Here is a 21509-nt window from a genome sequence, read left to right on the forward strand (position 1 = left end):
TGAGCCCAATTCTTTTCCTTCTAGGTTTGGAAGCCAAGGAGGGAAATTGGTGGCCCCATTGTCAGCTGAACCTTAGCCAAGTGCAGTAGGGATGGGCTAGGGAGAAGTCAAGCGCTGGGCATGTATGAAGGGCGGGGGGCAGAGAACGTTGGTGCAGTCTAGGAACGGAAAGAAACGGAACGAGACTGGATTTTAGGGTGCAAGGTGGAGGGCGTTAAAAACTGAAGCCATTGAAGCAGGTTGGGGCCTGATCATGAAGGGCCTCGTAAAAGAGTTCAGAGTTCATCACAATGGAAAGTCACCGAAAAGTCGAAGCAAGGCTGCAATATGGTCTAGCTCATGTTTATTAAGCTCTCAAATATCTAATTACAGATCTGAGAGTAATTAGCTCTGTGGCTGATAATTGAAGCCTTGGAGTGTGTCTGAGGTTTCCAATATGGTGGCCACTGGCCGCTACTGAGCACTTGAACTAAGCTAGTCCAAACTAAGGCATGCTGTTAGGGTAAATACACACTAGATTTTGAAGACTTAGTATGAATTGAAGGCTATAAAATATCTCATTGAAAACTTTTATATTGATTACATGTTTAAATGGTAATATATGGATCTATTGGGTTAAAAAATTATTATTATATATAATATACTATTAAAATGAATTTCACTTTTTTAACTTTAAAAAATAATTACTAGGAATTTTAAAATCACATTGGTGTCTTGCATTATATTTCCACTGGAAGTGCTGGTAAAGAATATTAGAGGGAGAGGTCCTAGGAAGGATGTCTGAGGAAAGTTAATGTTTAAGAGATGACGGAGGAAGAGGAGCTGCTTTTGGAATTGTTTGGTTATGAGGCACAGAAACCCTTGAGTTTAGCTTAAACAAAAATGGAATTTATTCAGAGAACTCAGGGTATTTAATAGAACCCAGTGTCAGAAAGTACATCCAGGGGTGATGAGGTGCTGGGACCTAGAATCCATTAAGAATCAATGCAAATATTCTCTCCAGCAATTTTTATCTGGACTCATGTTGTCTCTTGTTCTCCTTTTCTCTGTGCACCTGTTTTATTCTTTCTCCGCAACTGGCTTTCTTGTTCTCTTTGCATGTGGGCCAGCCCACCCTCACGCTAACTTGCCTTCCCAGGACAAGGACCAAGAGATGAACTAGAACCTCCATGACTCAAATCCCAGCCCAGAAGGGAACAGGTGATTGACAAGATTTGGATCAGGAGGGCCCTCTGGTCCATCAGTCATGATCGGAGGTGTAGGTCATGTAACTTCACTCAGCAGGTTCTGGAGATGTAGACCCTTGAGGAAGGCATGGGGGCAGGCCAGGCAAAGTGGCCACTGCAGCATTAACAGGAAACCCCAGAGGAGCCTGAGAAGAAGAAGCCAGTGTGTTGGGGGAGCTGCAAGCATGCGGCATCCCAGAAATCAAGGGAGGAGGGCGTGGCCAATAAAACCAAATCTGCTGAGGGGCCGAGTTAGAGGAGGGATGAAAAATGACCTCTGGATTCAGCACAGGGGGTGATGAGTGTCCTTGGTGAAAGATGTTTCGGGCAAGGGGTGGGAGCTAGGGTGCAGTGGGGAGATGTGAGAGGTCATAAAGTAGAGTAAGACAGCTCCTTTATGAAGTCTGGCTGCAAATGGGAGAAAGAGATAGTATATGGTCCCTGAAGGGAGATATGGCATCTAAGGAGGGTTTGTTTGTTTGTTCCGGTTTTTGTTAAGACAGGACAGACCTGAGCTTATTTAACTGGTGTTCAGAAGGAGCCAGGAGAGAGGGAATGGGCAGAGAACCAAGGGGGAAAGGGGCTGGCTGCTGGCAGCAAAGGTGGGATGCAGAGCCCCAGTGGGAGGACTGGATCTTCTGCTGTGATTGGAGGGAACTTGAAACATGGTAGCAGACATTGACAGTGTTCAGCTATGGCTGCAGTCTTCTCAGTTAAGTAGGAGACAACGCCATCCGGTCGGCGTGGGGCTGGGGCATGGATCAGAAACTTGGGGCTTGCAGGGGAGGGGGATTGAGATTGGAGGAGCTTGGCTTCTGTCTGCAGCCACTGTGGGCTTGTCCAGTCATCTGCTCACACACACACTGGGACATGTAGATACACACGTGGTATTTCCAAGCACGGGCCTTGCTATGGACTGCGTTGTGTCCCTGCCCAAATTCACGTTGAAGCTCATACTTCCGAAGTGATGGTAATTGGAGATGGGGTGTTTGGAAGGTAATTAGGGTTAGATGAGGTCACAAGAGTGGGCCTTCATGATGGGATTAGTGTCTTTATAAGAAGAGACACCAGAAAGCTTGCTTCCTTTTGCTCTCTCCACCATGTAAAGGCACAGTGAGAAGGTAGCCACTTGCAAGCCAGAAAGCGGGCCCCCCCAGGAATTGAGTCTACCAGCACCTTGATCTTGGACTTCCCAGCCGCCAGAACTGTGAGGAAGAAATGTTTGTTGTTTAACTGACCCGGTCTGTGGCAACATGCTATAGCAGCCTGCGCAGACACACAGGCTTGGTGTATACACACCTCAGCATATCACACATGCACGCACGTGTTCACATCAGCCCAGCTTGCATGTGCCTGTGTGCACATCCATGCAAGTACGGCTGGATGGATGTGCAGCTCACACATCCACATAGTGGCCTGCCCCCTTCTCCACCTCCATTCCTGAGCAGCATGACTTGAGTCCTTCATTGTTGTTTATTGAAACTTCCCATTGAAGAAAGGAGTGAGGGGCAAGAAGGGGAAGCTGTCTCTGTTAGGATTGAGCCGGGAGACCCAGGGGCCCTCAAGGGAAGGGGACTGGAACAATGTGGGAAGGTGACCAGTGTGGAAGGGCCTGGGCTGCAGGGCGGATGAGGGCAAGAGGCGGGGGTTATGGCAAGGCCTGTGGCCAAACTTTTGATCTGGCCAGGGCTGGGCTGGGGGCTCTGGCGGTGGTGGTGGACATGTTTTCACTAAGCTCTCAGAAGACTTTGTCCCAGGAGCATGGACCTGCCCAGACCCCCTGCACCCTGGAGGGTGCCCAGGGAGCCTAGAGGCAGGCAGGGACCTGGCTGAGATTAGTCTCTGGAGGGCAGGGAAGGGGCGTTCTGTTGCCCTCAACTGGGGCTCAGGCCGGGTCCACAAGGCTTCAGGGGGATCATCTGGGATGCCTTTTCTGCTTCCACCTCCTGCTTTGACTCCTTTTTGGGCAGGAACCTACAGAAAGAGAACTCAGGAAAAGCCCTGGACCTGGACCAAGGAGGAGCACTGATGGGGACAGAAGCAGGGGGACTGACCAGCCTTCCAAGTCTTCAATAGTCTCTGGCAAGGGCCGATTGCGGGTCTCAGGTAGAAAGAGGGCGGCACTGCCTCCCACAATGGCGGCGGTCCCAAAGATGACATTGGGGATGAAAGGCTTCACCTCCCCTGTGATTTTCACCAGCGGGGCCATCATGCTTCCCACGCGGGTCCACATGTTACTTACGCCCATGCCTGTTTGCCTGGGAGAGTTCAGAGCAGGGATTGGCAGCCCATGTGTGGTTTTCTTAAAGGACAACTCTGGGCTTCTGGGCAGGGAGCAGGAGGATGCCACAATTCCACTTGACCCCGTGTCCTTTGGCTGGACCAGCCACAGGCCCAGCACCTACCGGATGACAGTGGGAAATAGCTCGCTCGTGTAGAGGAAGAGGCAGCTGAAGGAGCTGGACAGGCATCCCTTCCCAAACACAGCCAGAACTGTCCTCAGGGTCCTCGAGTCTGCAGAGGGAAGAAAATGCAGAGAGCCTTGGGGCTCAGGAGCACCTGAGTGTTCTCACTCCTCAGCAGACCTTGTCTCCCTTTTTGCTTTGGCTGCTGGAAAGCTCAAATCCAAACTTAAAGCTGAGTAATAGATGCTCCACTATTCCTAGTGCTTTGCAGGCTTGTATCCTGCTGCATTTCTGTTTTTCCCTGGCTCTGATTCCTCATTCTCATTTATATTTCGTTGTGTATATTCCTGTCCTAAAATATCTCAAGTTCCTTTGAAAGGGTACAGGTGTATCAAGATATAAACATCTATATAAAAGAAAAATGGTTTTTCCAAGGTCGTGGTGGAGTAGGCTGTGGGGTCTTCCTTGAGCACTGGGCTCTGTTGTTTCCTCATCTCAGCTCGTCTTCTCCAGTGATGTCATTTAGGCCTTGCCCAGTCCTTGAGCAATTCCTCATACTGTCCAGACACCACCATACTTTGCCTGGTACCAGTCAGATCTGGAAAGGAGCTTTCATATCATCTAGACCAACTTATTCTCTAGATGAGAGACCTGGGTCCCAGAGAGTGCGGGGATCTGCTCAAGGTGACACAGTGAATTACAGGCTGAGTCAGCAGATCTGGAGTCCCTGGTACCCCACTTCCCAGCCTATGGCAGCCCGTGATGCCCATGGACATGTTGGTCTGAGGGGGTCAGCCTCTTTCAGAGGGTTCTGGGGTAGCCCCAGCTTCTCACCCAAGGGCACAAAGATGAGAGCCAGGATGGACCCTCCTGCCAGGAGCAGAGTGATGGCCTGAGTGGTGTGCCGGCCCAGATAGCTTATGGAGAGAAAGGTGATGAGCTTGGCTGGGATGTCAACCCCACCAAAGATGAGCTGGAGGATGTAGAGGTTGACTCCAAATTCTTCTACACCCATAGCCAAACTGTAGTAGGCAAAGCCGGTGGCAAACCTGAGGGGCAGAGAGGGATGGCTTAGCACCAGCAGCCAGGCTGGGTTCTCTCCTCACACTGGTCATTGGATCACCAGGATGAGGAATGGTTTCATTTCTTGTCCCAACTGCAACTGATTGCTGGGGCTGTTTGAATGCCATTTTGAGGTCTCTGAGACTGTGTCTGGGTTCAGTGAGAAAGTGCTGAGATTGACTGGTTATGTCTGACACAGGTGTGGTCTAGGGTGTGGTGGCAAAGATGCCAGGTAGTTGACTCTAGAGAATATCAGGACTGGAGGGACTCTTGGAGACCAAGGGAGGCAGTGAATGATCTCTCTAGGCTGGGTAATAGTTTAACATCCAGAATGGGGGAGGTGAAAGTTCAGCTGTGCTCTTGGGTCAGATGCCTCCCCTTCCTCTCTCAGAACTGTGGAATTCCTTTTCAAGAGTTCTGGACAAATTGGATCCTATTCACATGGGGATGGCCAGGATGGAGAAGGGCCTCAGAAACAGGTCACAGTAAGGGCTTTGGAGGACTTTGATGGATGTCCTTCACTGAAATTGATGGAATGTCAAGACAGAAGAGAAGACTCAGGAGAAACATGATTTCTGTTTTCAAGTCTGAAGCCCTGAGGGCCAGCATTGCTCTGTGGGGTCCAAGAGGGCAGAGCTGAACAAGTGGGGGGCACCCCAGAGGGAAGCAGACCCCTATGGCAGGACCCGGGGTATGGGGCAGGGATGCAGGAGATTTCTGGGGTTGGGGAGGTCCAGGGAAGGAGATCTCTTGACTCCTCATGCAGGTGCCCTTAGCCTTGCTTTCTGGTGAGCCTGCTGGAGGCTTTGTTTACCCCCCTGCCTGGTGGACATACTGGGGTGTGGGCAGGGAGGGGTGGGGGGTTACCAGGCCAGGGAGAGACAGAGGGTCATACGGCGCAGGATGGGAATCCGGAACAGGACAGCTCTGCTGTACTTGACTTTGGCCAGGGTGATCTCCTTCTGCATGTTGAGTTTGATCTCCTTGGGGTAGAGGAAGGGGAGAAGTGCCGTTAGTGACCAGCTAGTGGGCAAGAGGAAAAAAAGAGGGAGGTGCAGGCCTCTAGAGGAGCTTGCTTAGGGCATCAGAGGTGATGTTGGCTTGTGAGCAGGGGAGACAGAGGCAAGAGGACAGGACAGCCCGAGAGCAGAGCCCAGGTCCCTGTCCCAGACTACAATCCCTCTCAGCCCCTACCTCCAGGCTGAGTTTTTCTCCTTCCTCCTTCCTGCCATTGAAGGTAGCCACCCACCGGAGTATCTTCAGGGCCTTCGGGGACTTTCCAGACAGGATCATCCAGCGTAAGGATTCTGGTACCCACCTGGGGGCCAGAATCAAGTCACAGTGGCTCCCCCCATGCCAAAAGCCCTTTTGAGGGCCTGGAAGAGCATCAACAGCCAGGGCCAAGGGTAGGAGGCCCAGAGACCTGAGCTACCTTACTGCAAATTTCATGGAATTTAAACTTGGCCAAGCTTTGCACCTGGGCTGCCTGCAGCCAGCACAAATTCTGGCATTCTCTTCTTCCCCTTCCAGAATAGCCTTTCCTCTGCTCCTAACCTGGGCTGCTTGTTATCACTGGGTATCTTCCTTAGCCAGGAGCCTTGGGCCCTAGGCCAATCAGGTGGGGCCTGGGGAAGGGGCAGCATGTTTGAGGGTGGAAAGCTGGAGGGTCCTGCATGTCCACCTCCCTAGCCTTCCTTGGGTTGCATTCCAGGTCCTGGATGAAGAAGGGCAGGGCTGCAGTCCCCGGGCAGCTTGGGAAGGAGGCTAAGATTAAAGTTGTGGCCTAGGGAATGAGTTTGAGGATGCTTTGATTTTCCTTGCAAAGGACTAACTCTGCTGGGGGTTGCGAGCACAGCATGGGGTCTTGGGATTGGCAAGTGGACAGTCAACCTCACTCTCCCCCACCCCCAGGCTGTACTTTTGAGATTGGTTTGCCCTGAGCAGTCCCTGAGGGTCACTAGGAGAAGAGGAATGGAGGAGGCAGAGGTGAGGGGAGAAAGGAGTGAAGTTTGGAAAAGTCTGGTCCAAGGTGGGGTCAGCTCTGGCTGTGGCCCCCACAGGCACCCAGGACCTGGATCCAGCAAGGCCCTCAGAGGAGTGGGCATTGGTCACTTGGCCTCAGACCTTTGACCCAGCTGATAGTGATGGTCTCCTGGGCTCATTGCTACCCACCCTCGTGGTCTTGTTTCTGCCCCGACAGTCTTCCCAGCCTGCTCTCTCCAAGATTATCAGTGGGACTTCCTTTCAACCACCATAACCAGGACCTGGGCTGTATCCTCCTCTCACTGAGAATAATGACAACAATGGCTTCCAATTAGTGAGGCTTCCTGTGGACCAGGCACAAGTAACTCTGGGTGACAGGCATTATTATCTCCATTTTGCCTAGAAAAATCTTGAGGCTCAGAGTGGGTGGGGCTTGTCTCAAGTCACACAATGAAGTGGCCTGAGCTCTCCACTGTACCCTGCTGACCGGCTGCCCTTATTTCGCCTCCATATTCTCTGCTCCTTCTCTGCTCCATCTTAGGCTGTGGACTTTCCCCAGCCCTCTCCTGGACTCTCTGACCATCCCTCTCACTGCGGGATTGCCCATTCCCTCGAGGACCTTCTATTCTCATTTGCAAACGGAGGTCCCAGCCCAGTTCTGCGTCTTTTTGTGTAACCTTGGGGGATTGCTTCACTTCCGTGAGCCTCGGTTTCCTCATCTGTAAAACGGAAATAATAATGCCCCCTTCACAGAGATGCCACGAGGATGGGGATGATGTAGGCTGATGTCCAGAACAGCCTTGAACATAGTTCAGTGCTCTAAGGCTTCATTTCTTTTCCTGAGCTCGTTCATTATCTCCTGTTCTTTGGCTCCAACTACCTTCTGGAGCCTGGTTTCCTGTCTTCAATGCATCCTCAGGTTTGATGTGCTGATAATGATCTCTTGACCCGCTCGGGGTCTCTGACCCAGACAACTTGATCCTTCCAGGTCCTCAGGTTTGATCTTTCCTTTCCTTTAGACCTCAAATCCAGAAGTCGCCAAACTCTGGATTTTTCCTTCAAAATGCCTCTCAGACTTGTCCCCCAGACTCCTCCTGCTCACACAGTCCCCTCCCTTCTGTCTCCCATCCCCACCCACGTGGCTCTGTCCGTCTGTGCTCTCGTGTCACAAATGGAAGCTTGGTCAGGGCTTTCAGCCCCACAGACATCTTCAAAGGCCTTCTCTCTCTTCCTCCACGTGAAGCTGAGGCCTCCTTGGCTTTCTGTGCTCTCCACAGCCTGGCCCCATCCCGTTCACCCCAACTTACCCTTTCTTCCGCTGCAGGCAGTCCCTGAATGCCCCCCGGTCACCTGCTCCCTCCTGCAGTGCGCTTTTGTGCACGTCATGCCTCCTCCCTGCCTCTGGGACAGAGGTGTCCTGGGACAGAGTCAGCCAGCCTGGTCAGGCATGGGCTCCTCTTGATTGGTCCTGGTGGGCCTAAGGAGGGAGGTGAAGAGGAGGCGAGGGCCACATACCAGGATGCCGCGAAGAAGGCAAAGAAGGGAATGGACACGGTTAACTGTAGCCAGCGCCACTGGGGGATGGCGTAGGCCAGACCGGGCAGAATAAACTGGCCAATGGTGTAGAAGTAGCCTAGTGAAGTTGACGTGATGGCCCGTAGCTGGGTGGACATCCACTCGACACCTGCAAGAGGAGACCAAGGGCAAGATTATGGTCTGCTGGGCCATGGGCACCTCCCAGTGAAGGGGCACCAGCTCCTGCTCCTCCCTGGCTACTTTATCTGACTCTGATCCTAAGGGCTCATCACCCTATTTTACAGATGTTGTGACTGAGGCTCAAGATGATAGGACTCAAACTTAAGCCTTTCTGACTTGGGAGCCCATGCTCTTGACTGCCTCTCCAGTGGGAAGTGATTTCCCTATTTTGCCTCAATTTCCTCATCTATATAATGGGGGTAATATATCACTTGTGTCCATGGACTGAATGATATCATGTACCTAGCAGAGTGCCAGGCCCAGGGGAGTCCTCAGTATCAAGAGCTGCTATTACGCTTATTGTTGTTATGTTCAGAGGGGGCCTCTGAGGTCCTGAGAGGGGCAGCACCTTGCTTGACCAAGGTCACAGGGAGCCTGTGGTTGAGCCAGGCCCAGACCCCACTCTCCTGGCTTCAGGCTGATGCTCCCCAAGCTCTTGCTCCCTGGCATCCTCCCCCTGTGGCTCACTCAAGATCACGGTGCTCAGGGAAATGCCTGAGATGCTGAAGCCACACAGGAAGCGGAAGACCATGTAGGAGGCGAGGGTGGGGCTGAAGGCTGCGCCCGAGCCACTGGCCGCCAGCAGAAAGTAGGAGCAGGTCAGGATGGGCTTGCGGCCAAATCTGCAGCTCAGAGGAGAAGAGGGGTGGGTTAGCCCATAAGCCAGCCAAGACGAATGACTCTGCAGGCCTCAGGGCAAAGGGCTGGGCCCCCCACCTTCCAAAGGGCCAGGGGGGGCATGTAACTCCCTCCCCGACAGAGCCTTTCCGGTAATTGCTATTTTTTTGGACAAGTTTGCAATTAGAGGTTTGAGTTAATGAGTGATCTCCTCCACCCCCAGCTTGCCTGCCCGAGGAGGGGTCAAAGGACCATCTGTCTCTAAACAGTCCATCCACCCCACCTCCACTGCCACACAACCACTACACTGAGTCTGAAAACCTTGAGGCTTTCGCCTCCTGGGTCTGGGGAGGCTGGAAGACTCAAGTTGCAAGGGCTTTGGGACAGAGAGAAGGCTGTGGCCCAGAAAGGGATTGGGACTTGCCCAAGGCCACACAGGTCCTCTCCTCCTCCCCCAGCTCTTTGCCTCTTTGGAAGTGCATGAGTAGAACAGAGTGGGCCGGGTGTCTCCATTGGCTTGTGCCTCCCCTGGGAAGCCCCAGAGTCTCACCTGTCTGACAGGTCTCCCAGCAAGATCCCCCCAACCAGTATGCCCGCCATGAAGATAGACTGGGCCATCTCCTTCAGTTTGTTGGAGTTGCACACCAAGTCCCACTGCATAAGAGAAAGGTAGCGCCAGCCCAGCTCAGTCCAGACTGGCCTTCTCAGCCACGTTCAGCCTGCACCCTCACATGTGCTCGCTCACTCTCCCAGCATATGACTTCCCCTACTTGACTTCCCCAAGCCTGGCACCTACTCCCAAACGCCGTTTCCCCTTGCAGTCTAGCTTGGGGCTCCTCGGGTTTGCCAGTGGCTCCTTATGTTCCTGACTTGTGGTTGTGCAATGACAACATCCCTCCAGCATATGTGCCCTGTCCTACGGCTTACAAAGCCTGCTTAGCTGTCACATCCAGGTCTGTCCCCAACCTCCTCCCCCATCTGCTCCAAGCTTGCCTGTACTGTATGACTCCCTGCTTGTCTCCTTCCCACCTCACATGTCTGAGGTCAATCCCTCAGCCTACACCCCCTTTCCTCCACAGGGACATTGCTCACTGTTGCCTCCTCCCTCCATCCCGAGTCTTCATCTCTCTCTCTCTCTCACTCTCTCCTAACTCCTCCTCATCAGCATTTGCATGCACTCAAATCTCCCCCTCTTAGAACCTCTTTCCCCTCCATCTTGGCTTCATTTCTCCCTTCTCTTCAAAGCCAAATCTCTTGGATGAGTAGCTATACTTGCTATCATCCTGTCCTCATCTCCCATTCGTTTCTCACTTCTGCCCCCCACCACTCCACTGAGTCTGCACTCACCAAAGCTGTTGAAGACGTCTTTTTCACTAAGTCCAGTGGAACCTTCAGTAGCTTGACCTGACTTGACCTTTGGCAGCTCTCAACACTGCTGACCTCTCCCTCTACCTGGTCTTCCTCCCTCCCTTTGCCACCCCTCCTTCTCCTCCATGGGCTTCTTTCTCTCTGCGTCTTAAAGTTTCCCTAGGGCTGTTGTTGGGTCTTCCACTGTTTACTTCCACTTTCACCAGGAAATGCCATCTGCTCCTATGGCTCTGATTACTATTTTATAATGAAGACTCCAAATCCACATCTCCAGCCCAATCTCTCTTCTGGACTTGAGACCAGTAGATTCAGCTGCCTACTTGAAAACTCCACCTGGATGATGTCACATGGACATCTCAGAGTCCACGAGACTTGTCATCCCACCCCCTGTGAGGTCTGGATCTCAGTGACTGGTAACTCTCTTTGACTCCTCTCTTCCCACTTCACCATCACTTGATCCTCCAGTTTCTAACTTTTTAATATTTCTTGAATCTGCATTCTTCTATTTCCACTACTACTATCTTAGTGCAGGCCTCACCATCTTGCGCTTGGATTAAGAATAACACCCGATATTTATTGAGGGCTTACTGTGCACCAGGTTCCATTCTAAGTAAGCGCTTTTCAGGTCTTAACTTCTTCAATCCTCACCACGGTCTTATGATATAACACTACTATCATCTCCATTTTACAGGTGAAGAAAATTGAGGCCCAGAGGGGATTACTGCAACAATCTTCTGATGGGCTTCCTTCCAGTCTTTTATCTCATTCTCTGCTATCCATTCTTTCTCTGATAACCTTAGTGGCTTTCTAAAACACAGCTCAAGTCAGGTTCCTGTCTTGCCTAAAGCCCTCACTATTTTCCTCTTGCCCTTTAGGTAAGCATACAGCTCTATTAACACAGATTTACAAAGCCCTCATGCTCTGGCCTCTGCCTACCTGTCTGGCCTAATCTCCTGCTAATCCCCAACATGCACCCTTTGTCCAACTACCCTGAATTACTTGTGTAATGAAGTGGAGAATTTTATTCACCAGAAATGCCCCTCAAGAATGTTTTGGAAGTAAAGCAGCGCGGGGGAAGAACCACACATCCCAGGGAGATTTTTCCACTTTTCTCTGTTGGAAGTGAAGGGGGATGGGAGTGGATGAAGACTCTGGGTCCTCCAGCTGTCTTAAAGTGGCCCAGCATGGCCAGAAAACCCAGCGGGCTCTTCTGGCACAGAAGGAAGACTGTATGGTGTGTGTGTGTGGAGGCAGGGGAAGGGAAAAGGGTAAACGAGGAAGTGCAGAGATTGAGGAGGAGTATGCCGGTGGGTATCCAGAGAAACTTCTGGTACTTTGTGGCATGTTGTAGAAAGCCCCTTTAGGAAAGTCTAAAGTAAAGGCATACTGTCCACCTAAATTAATTCCCACCTTTCCCAGGTGACCCTGTAGCGAGGTGGGGCCATATATTTCTTTCTTCTTCTTAGTTTTTTTTTTTTTTTTTTTGCTGAAGAAGATTGGCCCTGAGCTAATATCTGTGCCCATCTTCCTCTATTTTGTATGTGGGACATCACCACAGCATGGCCTGTTGAGCAGTGTGTAGGCTCATTTTCAGGATCTGAATCCATGAATCCCAGGCTGCTGAAGCAGAGCACGTGAACTTAACCACTATGCCCCTGGGTCAGCCCTCATATATTTCTTGACAAGAAATGTGAGTGGAAGAAATGTATGCTACTGCCACCTCATTTGATTCAGAGGGAATCCCTGGCCTGGACTTGCATGTTTTCTGCCTTCCTGTTGGTGGGAATGGTGACAACTAAAGCAACTCTGGAAACCATGTGTTGAAGATGGCAGAGCTGCTGTCAGTCTGGGTCCCTGAATGACACTATGGAGCAGAGCCACCCATCAGCCCGAAATGCTTGCCTTGGAACTATTGCACGAGATAAAGAACCACTTCTATGTCCTTGAAGCCATTGAATTGTTATTGACTCTTTATTATGGCAACCTAGCTGATCCTGATACATCCCACCAGAAGTTGCAAATGGAAATCTCATTTTTTTCCCCAACCCCCATGTTATTTGGTGCCATAAGAAATCAGGCAATGTCAGATCGACTTGGATTAGTTTAAAGTTGTCCTGCTGCACTGTCCGAGACCAGATCTCCTGGGTCTTGGGTTCTACCACAGTACTTGTGATGGTGTAGACCTTAGAATAACCATCACAAGCCAGTTTCTACCAGAAAATTATCTTTTCAATGAGAATTTCCTTGAACACCCTATTTATTGTAATCCCAACAGTCTCTATCCCTTTACTCTATTTTCTCCCTAGCACTTATACCATCAGACATACTGCATATTTTTCTATTTTTTTTCATTTCTCCTCCAAGAATGTCATCTTGATGAGGGCAAGGCTTTTAGTCTGTTTCCTTCTCTACTGTGCTTCCATTGCCTAGAACAGTGCCCAGCACATAGTAGATACTCAGTAAATACTTGTGGAATTGGTGAGTGAACATTGCGCAGGAAGAACAGAGAGATGGAGAGCCTTAGGGGTTAGAGATAGGTTGACGTCTAAATGAGAGGTCTTAGGGTCCACACTCCAAACGCTATGTGGATGACTGCCTCACTTGGCCAGAGTGAGCGCATGTCAGGATGGAGAGTGGCTAGGCTATGTGCATCGAATCCATAATCACATGTCAGTGAGAAGGAAGGAAGTGTTCCTCCTTTACCATCAGACTGGAAAAAACTTCCATGGCCAATTGTCTGCTAGGGGATAGTAAAATGAGGTTTAGAAGCTCAGAAGGAGGAGTGCTTTGTGGTTAGATATCAAAAAAATCTTGTCCCTGAATTGCACTCTAAGTTGCTCCTAGAGATTTCATGGTTAATGAGACTCATTAGAGCCGATGATAAAAATGCGGCCATGGTTGCCCTGCAGATCAGCCCAAATCCATGGAGCTCAGAGCTAGGATGTGCGACTGTTATGGGTTGAATTGGGTCCCCCCAAAGGATAGTTCGAAGTCCTAACTCTCAGTACCTCAGAATGTGACCTTATTTGAAAATAAGGTTGTTTCAGATGTCATTAGTTAAGATGAGGTCATACTGGGGTAGGTATGGGCCCTTAATCCAATACGACTGGTGTTTATAGAAGAAGAGAAGAGAGAGACACATTGGGAGAATACCATGTGACAATGGAGGCAGAGGCTGGAGGGATGCATCTATAAACCAAGGAACGCTGAGGATTGCGGGCAACCACTGGAAACTGGAAGAGGCAAGAAAGGGTTCTTCCCTAGAGCCTTGGGAGAGAGCCTGCCTCCTCCTTGATTTTGAACTTCTAGCCTCCAGAACTGTGAGACAATATATTTCTGTTGAAAGCCACCCGGTTTGTGGTACTTTGTAATGGAAGCCCTAGGAAACGAACACACTGTGTGGTTCCTGTTTGTTTGGAGTAACTGCTGGCTCGGTAGGTGGTGATGGGAAGGGGATGGAAATAGAAGAGCATGGCAATGAGGGAACCAGAGGAAGACTCAGTACGTGGGAGCTGTTGCTGTGAGCCGCTGTAAGACAAGTCTCCCAGGATGGGCTGGAACTGTGGTCGAAGAGGGAGCCTGGACCAGAGCCAGGTGGGCTGATCTGACATCAGGTCCAAAGGGTGAGAGACAAGCTTAGGAGCTGGAGCGGCAGCAAGGTAATAGACCAGGAGGCCCCTCAGAGGGTAAAGCAGAAGGCGAGCCATAAAAGGTCAGTGCAAACCATTTGTGATCAAGACCACGATCAGCAGTATGGGGGCCCTGCTCTGTGTGTGTGTGGGGCTGACTCTGCCAGGGGACCCTGCATATGGTCCAAACCCCCCAGAGCAAGAGCAAGGGAGACAACCTTCTCTGGCCTGGGAGTATTTTAGGTAAGCAAGGTCAGAACTTGCTGCAGCCCCTGTGTACTCTCGAGGCCCCGTTGGAACCTGTGCTGGAGCACAAGGATCAGAGAGGATAAGCCAGGGACCTGGGGAGGGTCAAAAGGGCATGAGTCTCCAGCTCTGCCACTGAGTAGCTGTGTGTTCCTGGGCTAGTCACTTAACCTCTCTGTGTTACTTAACCTCTCTGTTGCTCACTCTCTTCATCTGTAGTATGGGGGTCATACTAGTACTTGCTTCTCAGGATTATAAAAGAGCATAAAGAATGAAAAGCACCCAGCTTATACCTGGTAAACAATTGACACTCAATATGGTCATGCACTACATGACAATGTTTTGGTCAATGACAGACCATATATAGGATGGTGGTCCCATAAGATTAGTACCATATAGTCTAGGTGTATAGTAGGCTACACCATCTAAGTTTGTGTAAGTGTACTCTATGATGTTTGCACAATGGCGAAATCGCCTGACAACACATTTCTCAGAATGTGTCCCCGTTGTTAAGTGTACTGTACGTCTGTACACGGTAGCTGTTTTACCATTACTGTCACAGGCGTTGTAGGGCCTGTGCTCACAGGGACATGTGATGCCGTAGAAAGGGCATGGATTCCAGAGTCAGTACTCCTTGTCCCACCTCCGATAAAAGCTTGACCTCACTGTCATGGCTGGGAGGGGAACCTTCTGGATGGGGATGGTATTTGCAGTGCTTGATTTGTGGGATCATGAGAGAAGGATTGCACAGCACCAGGCCAGGGCCCTGTACAGATTAGGTACTCACTGACTCAGTTCCTGACCCTGGAGAGCCCACAGGATGGAGCCAGGACCCTCTCGCACACATGGTCAGGCTTTCTAGGTGAAGGTTGTCACTGGGGTCAGGCTGGGCCAGAAATGTGGCTGGGGTGGGGCTCCCTGCTCCTTACCCAGGAGTCAGAGTAGAGGCCAGGAGAGGGGAGATGATAGGAGGGGTGCCCAGGACAGGGTTGAGGGTGAGCAAATGCGGACATGAAGCAGGAGTAGAGTTGGAGACAAGAGATGGACATGTGGTCTGGGAGGTGGGCAGCCTGGAGATTTGGGGGTGGAGGTGGAGGAAGGCCAGAGACTCTACAGGGGAACCTCCCCAGGGTAGAGACCTGCTTCCAGAAGGACCCACTGGGCAGGTTCTGCTCTTCCAGCAGCTGACCAGGGACCTCCAGGGACCTATGTGGGGGCACAGGATTCTCGTGGCCTGGAGACAGGACAGGAAGGCTCAAAGCCCAGAGAGGCATCCCAGGGGCCGTAGAGGGAAGGGCCTGCTCACTCAGGGCCAGGCTCAGGCCTCTGAGGCCGGGGGGTTGGGTTTCAGGAGCCCCTGGGTCCCAGGACCCAGCTGGGCACCCACAGGGCTGAGGTTCAGTGGTATGGGAGCTGTGGGCTACGGCTCCTCTCCAGGGAACCCAGAGCCCACAATCCATGCCCCTCACACTTTCCAGACTTCAAAGAAAGGCCTTTGTTTCCTCTTAAAGCTCCTTCTGAAAAATTCCGACCTTGTCTCTGCTGAACCCAGAGAAAGGAATGTGTGGTCACCTCTGCCAGGAGAGCTTAGGGGGTCAGAGGGGGAGGGGAGCTCCCTGCGCTGAAGGCCGGACCCTGTGCTGTGCTCACTCTCGCATCAGCATAGTCCTCCCACACTCTCCCCTCTAGGAGAGAAGCTCTTCATCATCCCATTCTACAGATGAGAGGACTGAAGTGGAGAGGGGAGGCGAGTTGCCAGGTCACCGACTGTGGGGGAGGAGCTGGGACCCACACTCAGGCCAGTGCTGTTTCCCCCAGAGGAGGGCCAGGTGGGGGCCACGGAGTGAGGCAAAGCTGTGGGGCCTAGGTGGGCTGGAAGAAGCTGAATCCAACTTTACTGAGGGTCCGCCTACTCTTCTGGTGGGGCTAATCCCTTAGTTCTCAGGACATCTCTATTAATAACAATAACAATAACAATGACAACAGTGGCAGCCAGCATCTCTTGAACGCTCTGTGTGGGCCAGGGCCTGTGCTAACACTGTCCTTGCATGATCTCCTTTCCTCTTCACACTTGCTCCGTCACTCCATTTCACAGTTGAGGAAACCGATGCTTCTGGGGTTGTGACATCCCTAGTAAATGGCAGAGTCAGGATGTGAACTCTGCCACTTGACCCCGGCTCACCATCCCACGTGGGGGATGGCTGCTTGCGTCTACTAACCAGGGTCACCTGGACCGAGCTGGTTGCCACATGCTGCCGTCCTCATTACCACCCTCCCCATCAGGGCCGGCGCACCCAGTGCCCTGCCTCTGCCCTAGAGACCCACCCCCAGCTAATGCCCAGCCGCTGCTCCACCTCCACCATGCGGGGGACTGGAACCCGACTCCACTCTACCCCGAGCAGACAGGGCACGGATTTGCCATGGACTGAACCACCAACAGAAAAATCAGAGGCGTTCGCCCCTGCTGTACTGGTACCAGTGCCCACATGGGTCTGGCCACTGACACATCCCTGGCTGTGCAGAGACCCCCTCCTATGGGCTCTTACAGCTGAGGGTCCTCAGGGCGCCAGCCTGCACTAGCCTCAACCTGGAGAAGGGTGCAGTCCCCTGAGGCTGGGATGCAGGTTCACACAGCCCCAACCGCTGGAACTGTGACTGGGACCTTGGTTAGCACAGATGTGAACTGATGCTTGACCAGGTACTAGACCTGCAAACTCTGCTTTTGGCCAGGCTCCCTGGATCCCGAGGTGCGCCCTGGACGGGAAGCTACTTGCCAGCAGTCAGCAATGCCCCCGTCCCTCCTGCTGGACTCTGAGGGGCATGGCCTTCATTCAGCATTAACTGAGCACTCACTATGCGCTTGGCCCTGAGATGATAGAGATGGGTGGGAGAGACACCTTCCTTGCCCTGCAGGGGCCGCTGCCAGTGAGGGAGGCAGATCCAAGAACAATGGCCTCCTTGGGGCTGCAGGGAGCACAGTCAGTCTTACGGATCCTGGGTCGGGGGCTCTGGAGTGTGGCTGCCTGTGTTTACCTCTCAACTCTACTACTTATGAAATGGGGTGCCTTGGGCTGGTGACCTGTGCCCTCAGTCTCCTCATCTGTGAAAATGGGATAATCAAGGTGCTAACCTTGGAGGGCTGTTGTGAGGATTAAATAAGTTAATATGAGCAAAGTGCTTAGAACCATCTGGCACGGGGTAGGCACGCAGTAACGATTATTATTTAGTTGCTCCCTATAGGATTTTTGTTTCTTCGGCTAGGTTCTGTGTTTTTGGAGGAGGTGGGTGGTAGCTTTTATTCCTCCTCTCCATCCTCCCGGGGACCAGATGTACAGCAAGCCACCCATACATTTGGAAACTTATTTACAGGTATTGAGGCATCTTCGGCTCCCTCCCTGTCCCTCACTCCCCGCGTCCACTCAGTTCCCTAGTCCCATAGATTCTGACTCCCTAACCTCTCTGGAACCTCTTCTGATTGTCCTTTCCAATTGTCACCTTAGTCTTGGCTCCCTGTGGCAACCTGCTAATTGGTGTCTCTGCCATAGGACTAAAACGCTCCACAAGCCACTCTCCACCCTGCAGTCACAGTGACCATCCTTAGAAGGTGACCTGAGCATGCCACTCTCCTGCTTAGCACCTTCGATAGCTCCCTGTCGCCCTCAGGGCAGAGGCCACACTTTGGCCTTAGCATCCAAGCCAAGATGTCCTGTTGTCCGCTCCAGCCCCATGTCTGGCAGCCTCCATACCCCTGCAGCCTTCCTCTGTCTCTTGCAACACTGACTGTCTTGCTCTCTTCTGTGCATTTGACTCCACACACTGGTCCTTCCGCCTGGGGCGCAGTTGCCCTCTTCAGCCTGCTCGCTAACTCTCGCCCCTCCTCACACGCAGTGCAGGGGTTGCTGACTCTCACAGGCCCTCCTGGGTGCCCCCTCCAGGCTAGTTAGCTGCTGCTCCTCTGGGCTCCCAGAGTGCTCTGAGTTTATAAAGCTCATATCCATTCATTCCACAAATATTTATTTCACAGAGCGCCTCCTCTGTGCCAGGCACTGTTCCAGCTGCTGGGGATATAGCAAAGCAGCTGAAAAATCCCTGCCTCAGGAAGCTTGCACATCCCACTGCCCTGCCTGTAATCCTGAAGGGTGGGTCTGTCTCTTTACCAGAGGGGAGCTCTGGAGGGCAGGTGGGCTCGTGGGTTCTTTGACTCTGTGTCCTCAACACCGTGCATGTAGCTGTCAATAAATGTTTGTGGGATACTGGAGGCACTGTGCCTGGTGCTGGGGAGAAAAATCACATATGACAGGGAGGAAATATAATCTAGGGGATATAAGAGTCAGCAAATGTAATGGTGAGGAGTAGGGCTCTGGGACCAGGTGCCTGTGTTCAGATCCTCCATCTGCTGCTTATTAGCGATGTGACCTTGATCAAGCTCCTTAACCTGTCTGTGCCTCGGTTTCCCCATCTGAAAAAAACAGGCTTATGGTGTTGTCAGGAAGGTTAAAAGTGTTAATATTTATAAAGCACTTACGACAGTGCCTGGCACATAGTAAGCACTTTATATGTAAATAAATATTCACTAAACAAGTGAATAACAATCTTAGAGCATCTTATAGATGGTCCTGGATTCAAATCCTGCCTTTTCCAGGTCCTAAACATATGTAATCCTGGAAAAGTCGTGGAACGAGGCTGAGCCTCAGTTTCTTTGTTTGTGAACTGGAGATACTACTACTTCCTTCGCTGGGATGCCAACTTCTGGGATTCCAGGAGCCTGTGCACATAGTATGCCCAGTGCAGGACTGGCACCGGGTAAAGAGTTTGAACTGTGGCTCTTCTAATGAGGCAAAAGCAAGCTCCTGCCCTCAACTGATGCATGGTCCTCGAGGGGAGAATGAAAACAATGCCTCTGCTCACTGCTCAGATGCCACCTCCTCCAGGAAGGCTCCCTAGCATCCGATGGCTCCTCCCTCTCTTGGACTGCCATAAACACTTGTCCCCCATGCCTCTTATGGGCTTGAGCTTTAAATTCCAGTTCTGAAACTGATCAGCTGTGCGGCACTGGACCTTCGCTTCCCTTCTCTGAGTCTTAGTTTTTTGATCTGTAAGAGGAGATAAAATCACCTTCAACAGAATATCGCTGTGGGAATCAAATTGTGGGAGCCAATGTCTGCACAACACCAAAATGTGCCTGGCCATTTGGAAGCCCTCAATAAATGCCAATTCCCATTTCGTCCTCTTCATCCCACCGTGATCTCCCGACTGGCTTGTCATTCATTCAAGAGTCTGATTTAACTCTGTAATTCCCAGAGATGACAGGTGGAAGAGTCAGCGAATCAATGAAGGCATGAATGAATGGGAGGTGAACCTCCAAGTGACTGCGGGAGTGGATGAGATGTTTTCTGGTCTGCTCAGGCGTGTTTCAACCCTCCCTCTGGCCAGTCCCTCCTCCACACTCCCTCTCACCTTGGGGCCTTTGCACAGGATGGAATTTTCCTGCTTTCTATCATTGCCTGGTTAACTCTTGCTGCACATTCTGAACTCAGCTCCCGGGTCACTTCTTTAGGCAAGCTTCCTCCAAGGCTGCCCCCCCCCCGCCCCCCACCATGCCCCTACACCCTGCCCGGGGGGTGGGCCATAGTCTAAGGTCACAGTCCTAACTACTTTGACATTGTAATTTCGCATTTCTTTGTGTGGCACTCTCATTAATTGATGTCACCCTCACTAGGCTGTGGACCCTGTAGGAGCAGGGGCGGAGCATTTTCGTATCCCCAGAGCTTAGCACTGTGCCTGTCCCAGATGGGCTGATTGTTGAGGACATGCTTGCAAACCCTTGGTGGGTGTGCATCTGCACCCAGCTGCTTCCTCTCTGTCTGCCCAGTGCCCTGTCCCTGGGTTCTAAGGAGACTAGGCCCCAGCCCGCTGTCCCGTCCATGTGTGCTGCAGGGCGAGGGAGTGGAGGCAGAAGGGTTGCCTCAGGGCGTACCTCAGTCACAATGGAGTCCCTGGTGCTGACGTAGGCCCAGCCATCCAGGCAGGGCTCCGTGGCCCCCTGGGTGTCGTTGGGCAGGCTGGCGTTGGATGGATACACGAAACGGAGGCACGTCTCAGGCTTCCCATTCAGGCCCATGGGGAGCACCCAGGGCCCTGCAGAGGCATTGGGAGGCGGGCGACAGTGGTGCTCGGGGGTGGAAGCTGTGAAGATCTGCAGCAGGTTGTGGTTGGCTATGCCGAAGACAGGGAGGCCTAGCAGGACCACGTGCAGCAACTGGAAGGGGCCCTTGCTGCCCACGCGATCGATAAGCTCGGAGAAGGTCATGGCGCCGGGCAAGATGAGCCAGAGCTGCGGGCGAGCATCAGGCCAGAGAGCGGTATGTGTGCATGTGTGCGATGTGGGAGCATGTGCTTAGGTGTGAAACAAGTGTGTGGAACGGTGCATGTATAAATGCGCAAGGATGTGGGGCTCAGCAGATTTACTTGTGCATACGTGAGGATGTACCTAGCTGCATGTATAGATGTGGGATCACGGGTGTGGTGTGTGTCCACAGGGGTGTGTATACTTAGGCTGGAGTGAAGGGCACAGCTGTGTGAGCTTGGGTGTGTGGACTTGCAGGTGTGAATATCCGTGTGCTCAGACAGGCTGGTCACACATACTGCATGCATGGGGCAGTGCAGGCCACACAGCTGGGACCAAGGAGCCCAGACTTGGATGTTGGCCACACAGGACAGATGGCAGGGGTAGGTGGGGGAGGTCCCTGGTTGCCTCAAGCAGACGCACAGGGTTAGCAGAACCCAGGCTGCCTGCTGGGAAGGTCTCCCCAAGCCCAGAGCCTCCTGGCTTTTGGCTCTCCCCTCTGCGGCTGGACCCACCATACTGAGGCAGCAGAAAGAACCCAAGCAGGTTCCAAAGGGCATAAGGGACTTGGCCAGTCACCATGAGGAAGCGGGGTCTGGCCTTGGGGGCTTCCCAGGGCTCCCTGGGGGCTGGGGCTAGGGGAGCTTCCATCCCTCCTCACCTGGTAGCTGAGTCCGTCTCCCTCCGATGGGCCTAGTGGTCGATGTGCCTGAAGCCCTTGCTCGGTCCCAGGGTCTGGCAGCTGTTGTAGTTGGGCAGCTCAGCTCCAACAAGCTGTGTTTGTACCTTCCCCAGGGGGGCTTATATAAGGCATAAGCTGCTTCCCGGGTTAATGTTTGACTCCCTTTTGAGGATTAATGGCACCGACAGG

General features: G+C 52.2%; 1 protein-coding gene across 7 annotated transcripts; it reads right to left on the reverse strand.

Moving 5' to 3' along the window:
- Nucleotides 1-2680: 2680 nt before the first annotated feature.
- On the reverse strand, nucleotides 2681-21434 carry SLC22A8 (solute carrier family 22 member 8). 7 transcript variants are annotated; one of them, XM_070488042.1, is made up of 11 exons: nucleotides 21300-21434; nucleotides 20270-20626; nucleotides 9600-9703; nucleotides 8900-9054; nucleotides 8192-8360; nucleotides 5888-6011; nucleotides 5561-5676; nucleotides 4466-4548; nucleotides 3632-3740; nucleotides 3281-3484; nucleotides 2681-3200 (listed from the first exon to the last, which is right to left on the reverse strand). In XM_070488042.1, exons 2-11 carry the CDS (start codon nucleotides 20600-20602, stop codon nucleotides 3101-3103), a joined length of 1497 nt encoding a protein of 498 aa, XP_070344143.1. In that variant the 5' UTR covers nucleotides 20603-20626; nucleotides 21300-21434; the 3' UTR covers nucleotides 2681-3100. The 7 variants fall into 7 exon arrangements, with proteins under 7 accessions (XP_070344143.1, XP_014682579.3, XP_070344145.1 ...); XM_014827093.3 differs by having other exon boundaries at nucleotides 4466-4680; XM_070488044.1 differs by having other exon boundaries at nucleotides 20270-20488; nucleotides 21300-21429.
- Between the last annotated feature and the right edge of the window lie 75 nt (nucleotides 21435-21509).

The sequence above is a fragment of the Equus asinus genome, chromosome 17 (genome assembly GCF_041296235.1).
Source record: "Equus asinus isolate D_3611 breed Donkey chromosome 17, EquAss-T2T_v2, whole genome shotgun sequence".
Lineage (NCBI taxonomy): Eukaryota > Metazoa > Chordata > Mammalia > Perissodactyla > Equidae > Equus > Equus asinus.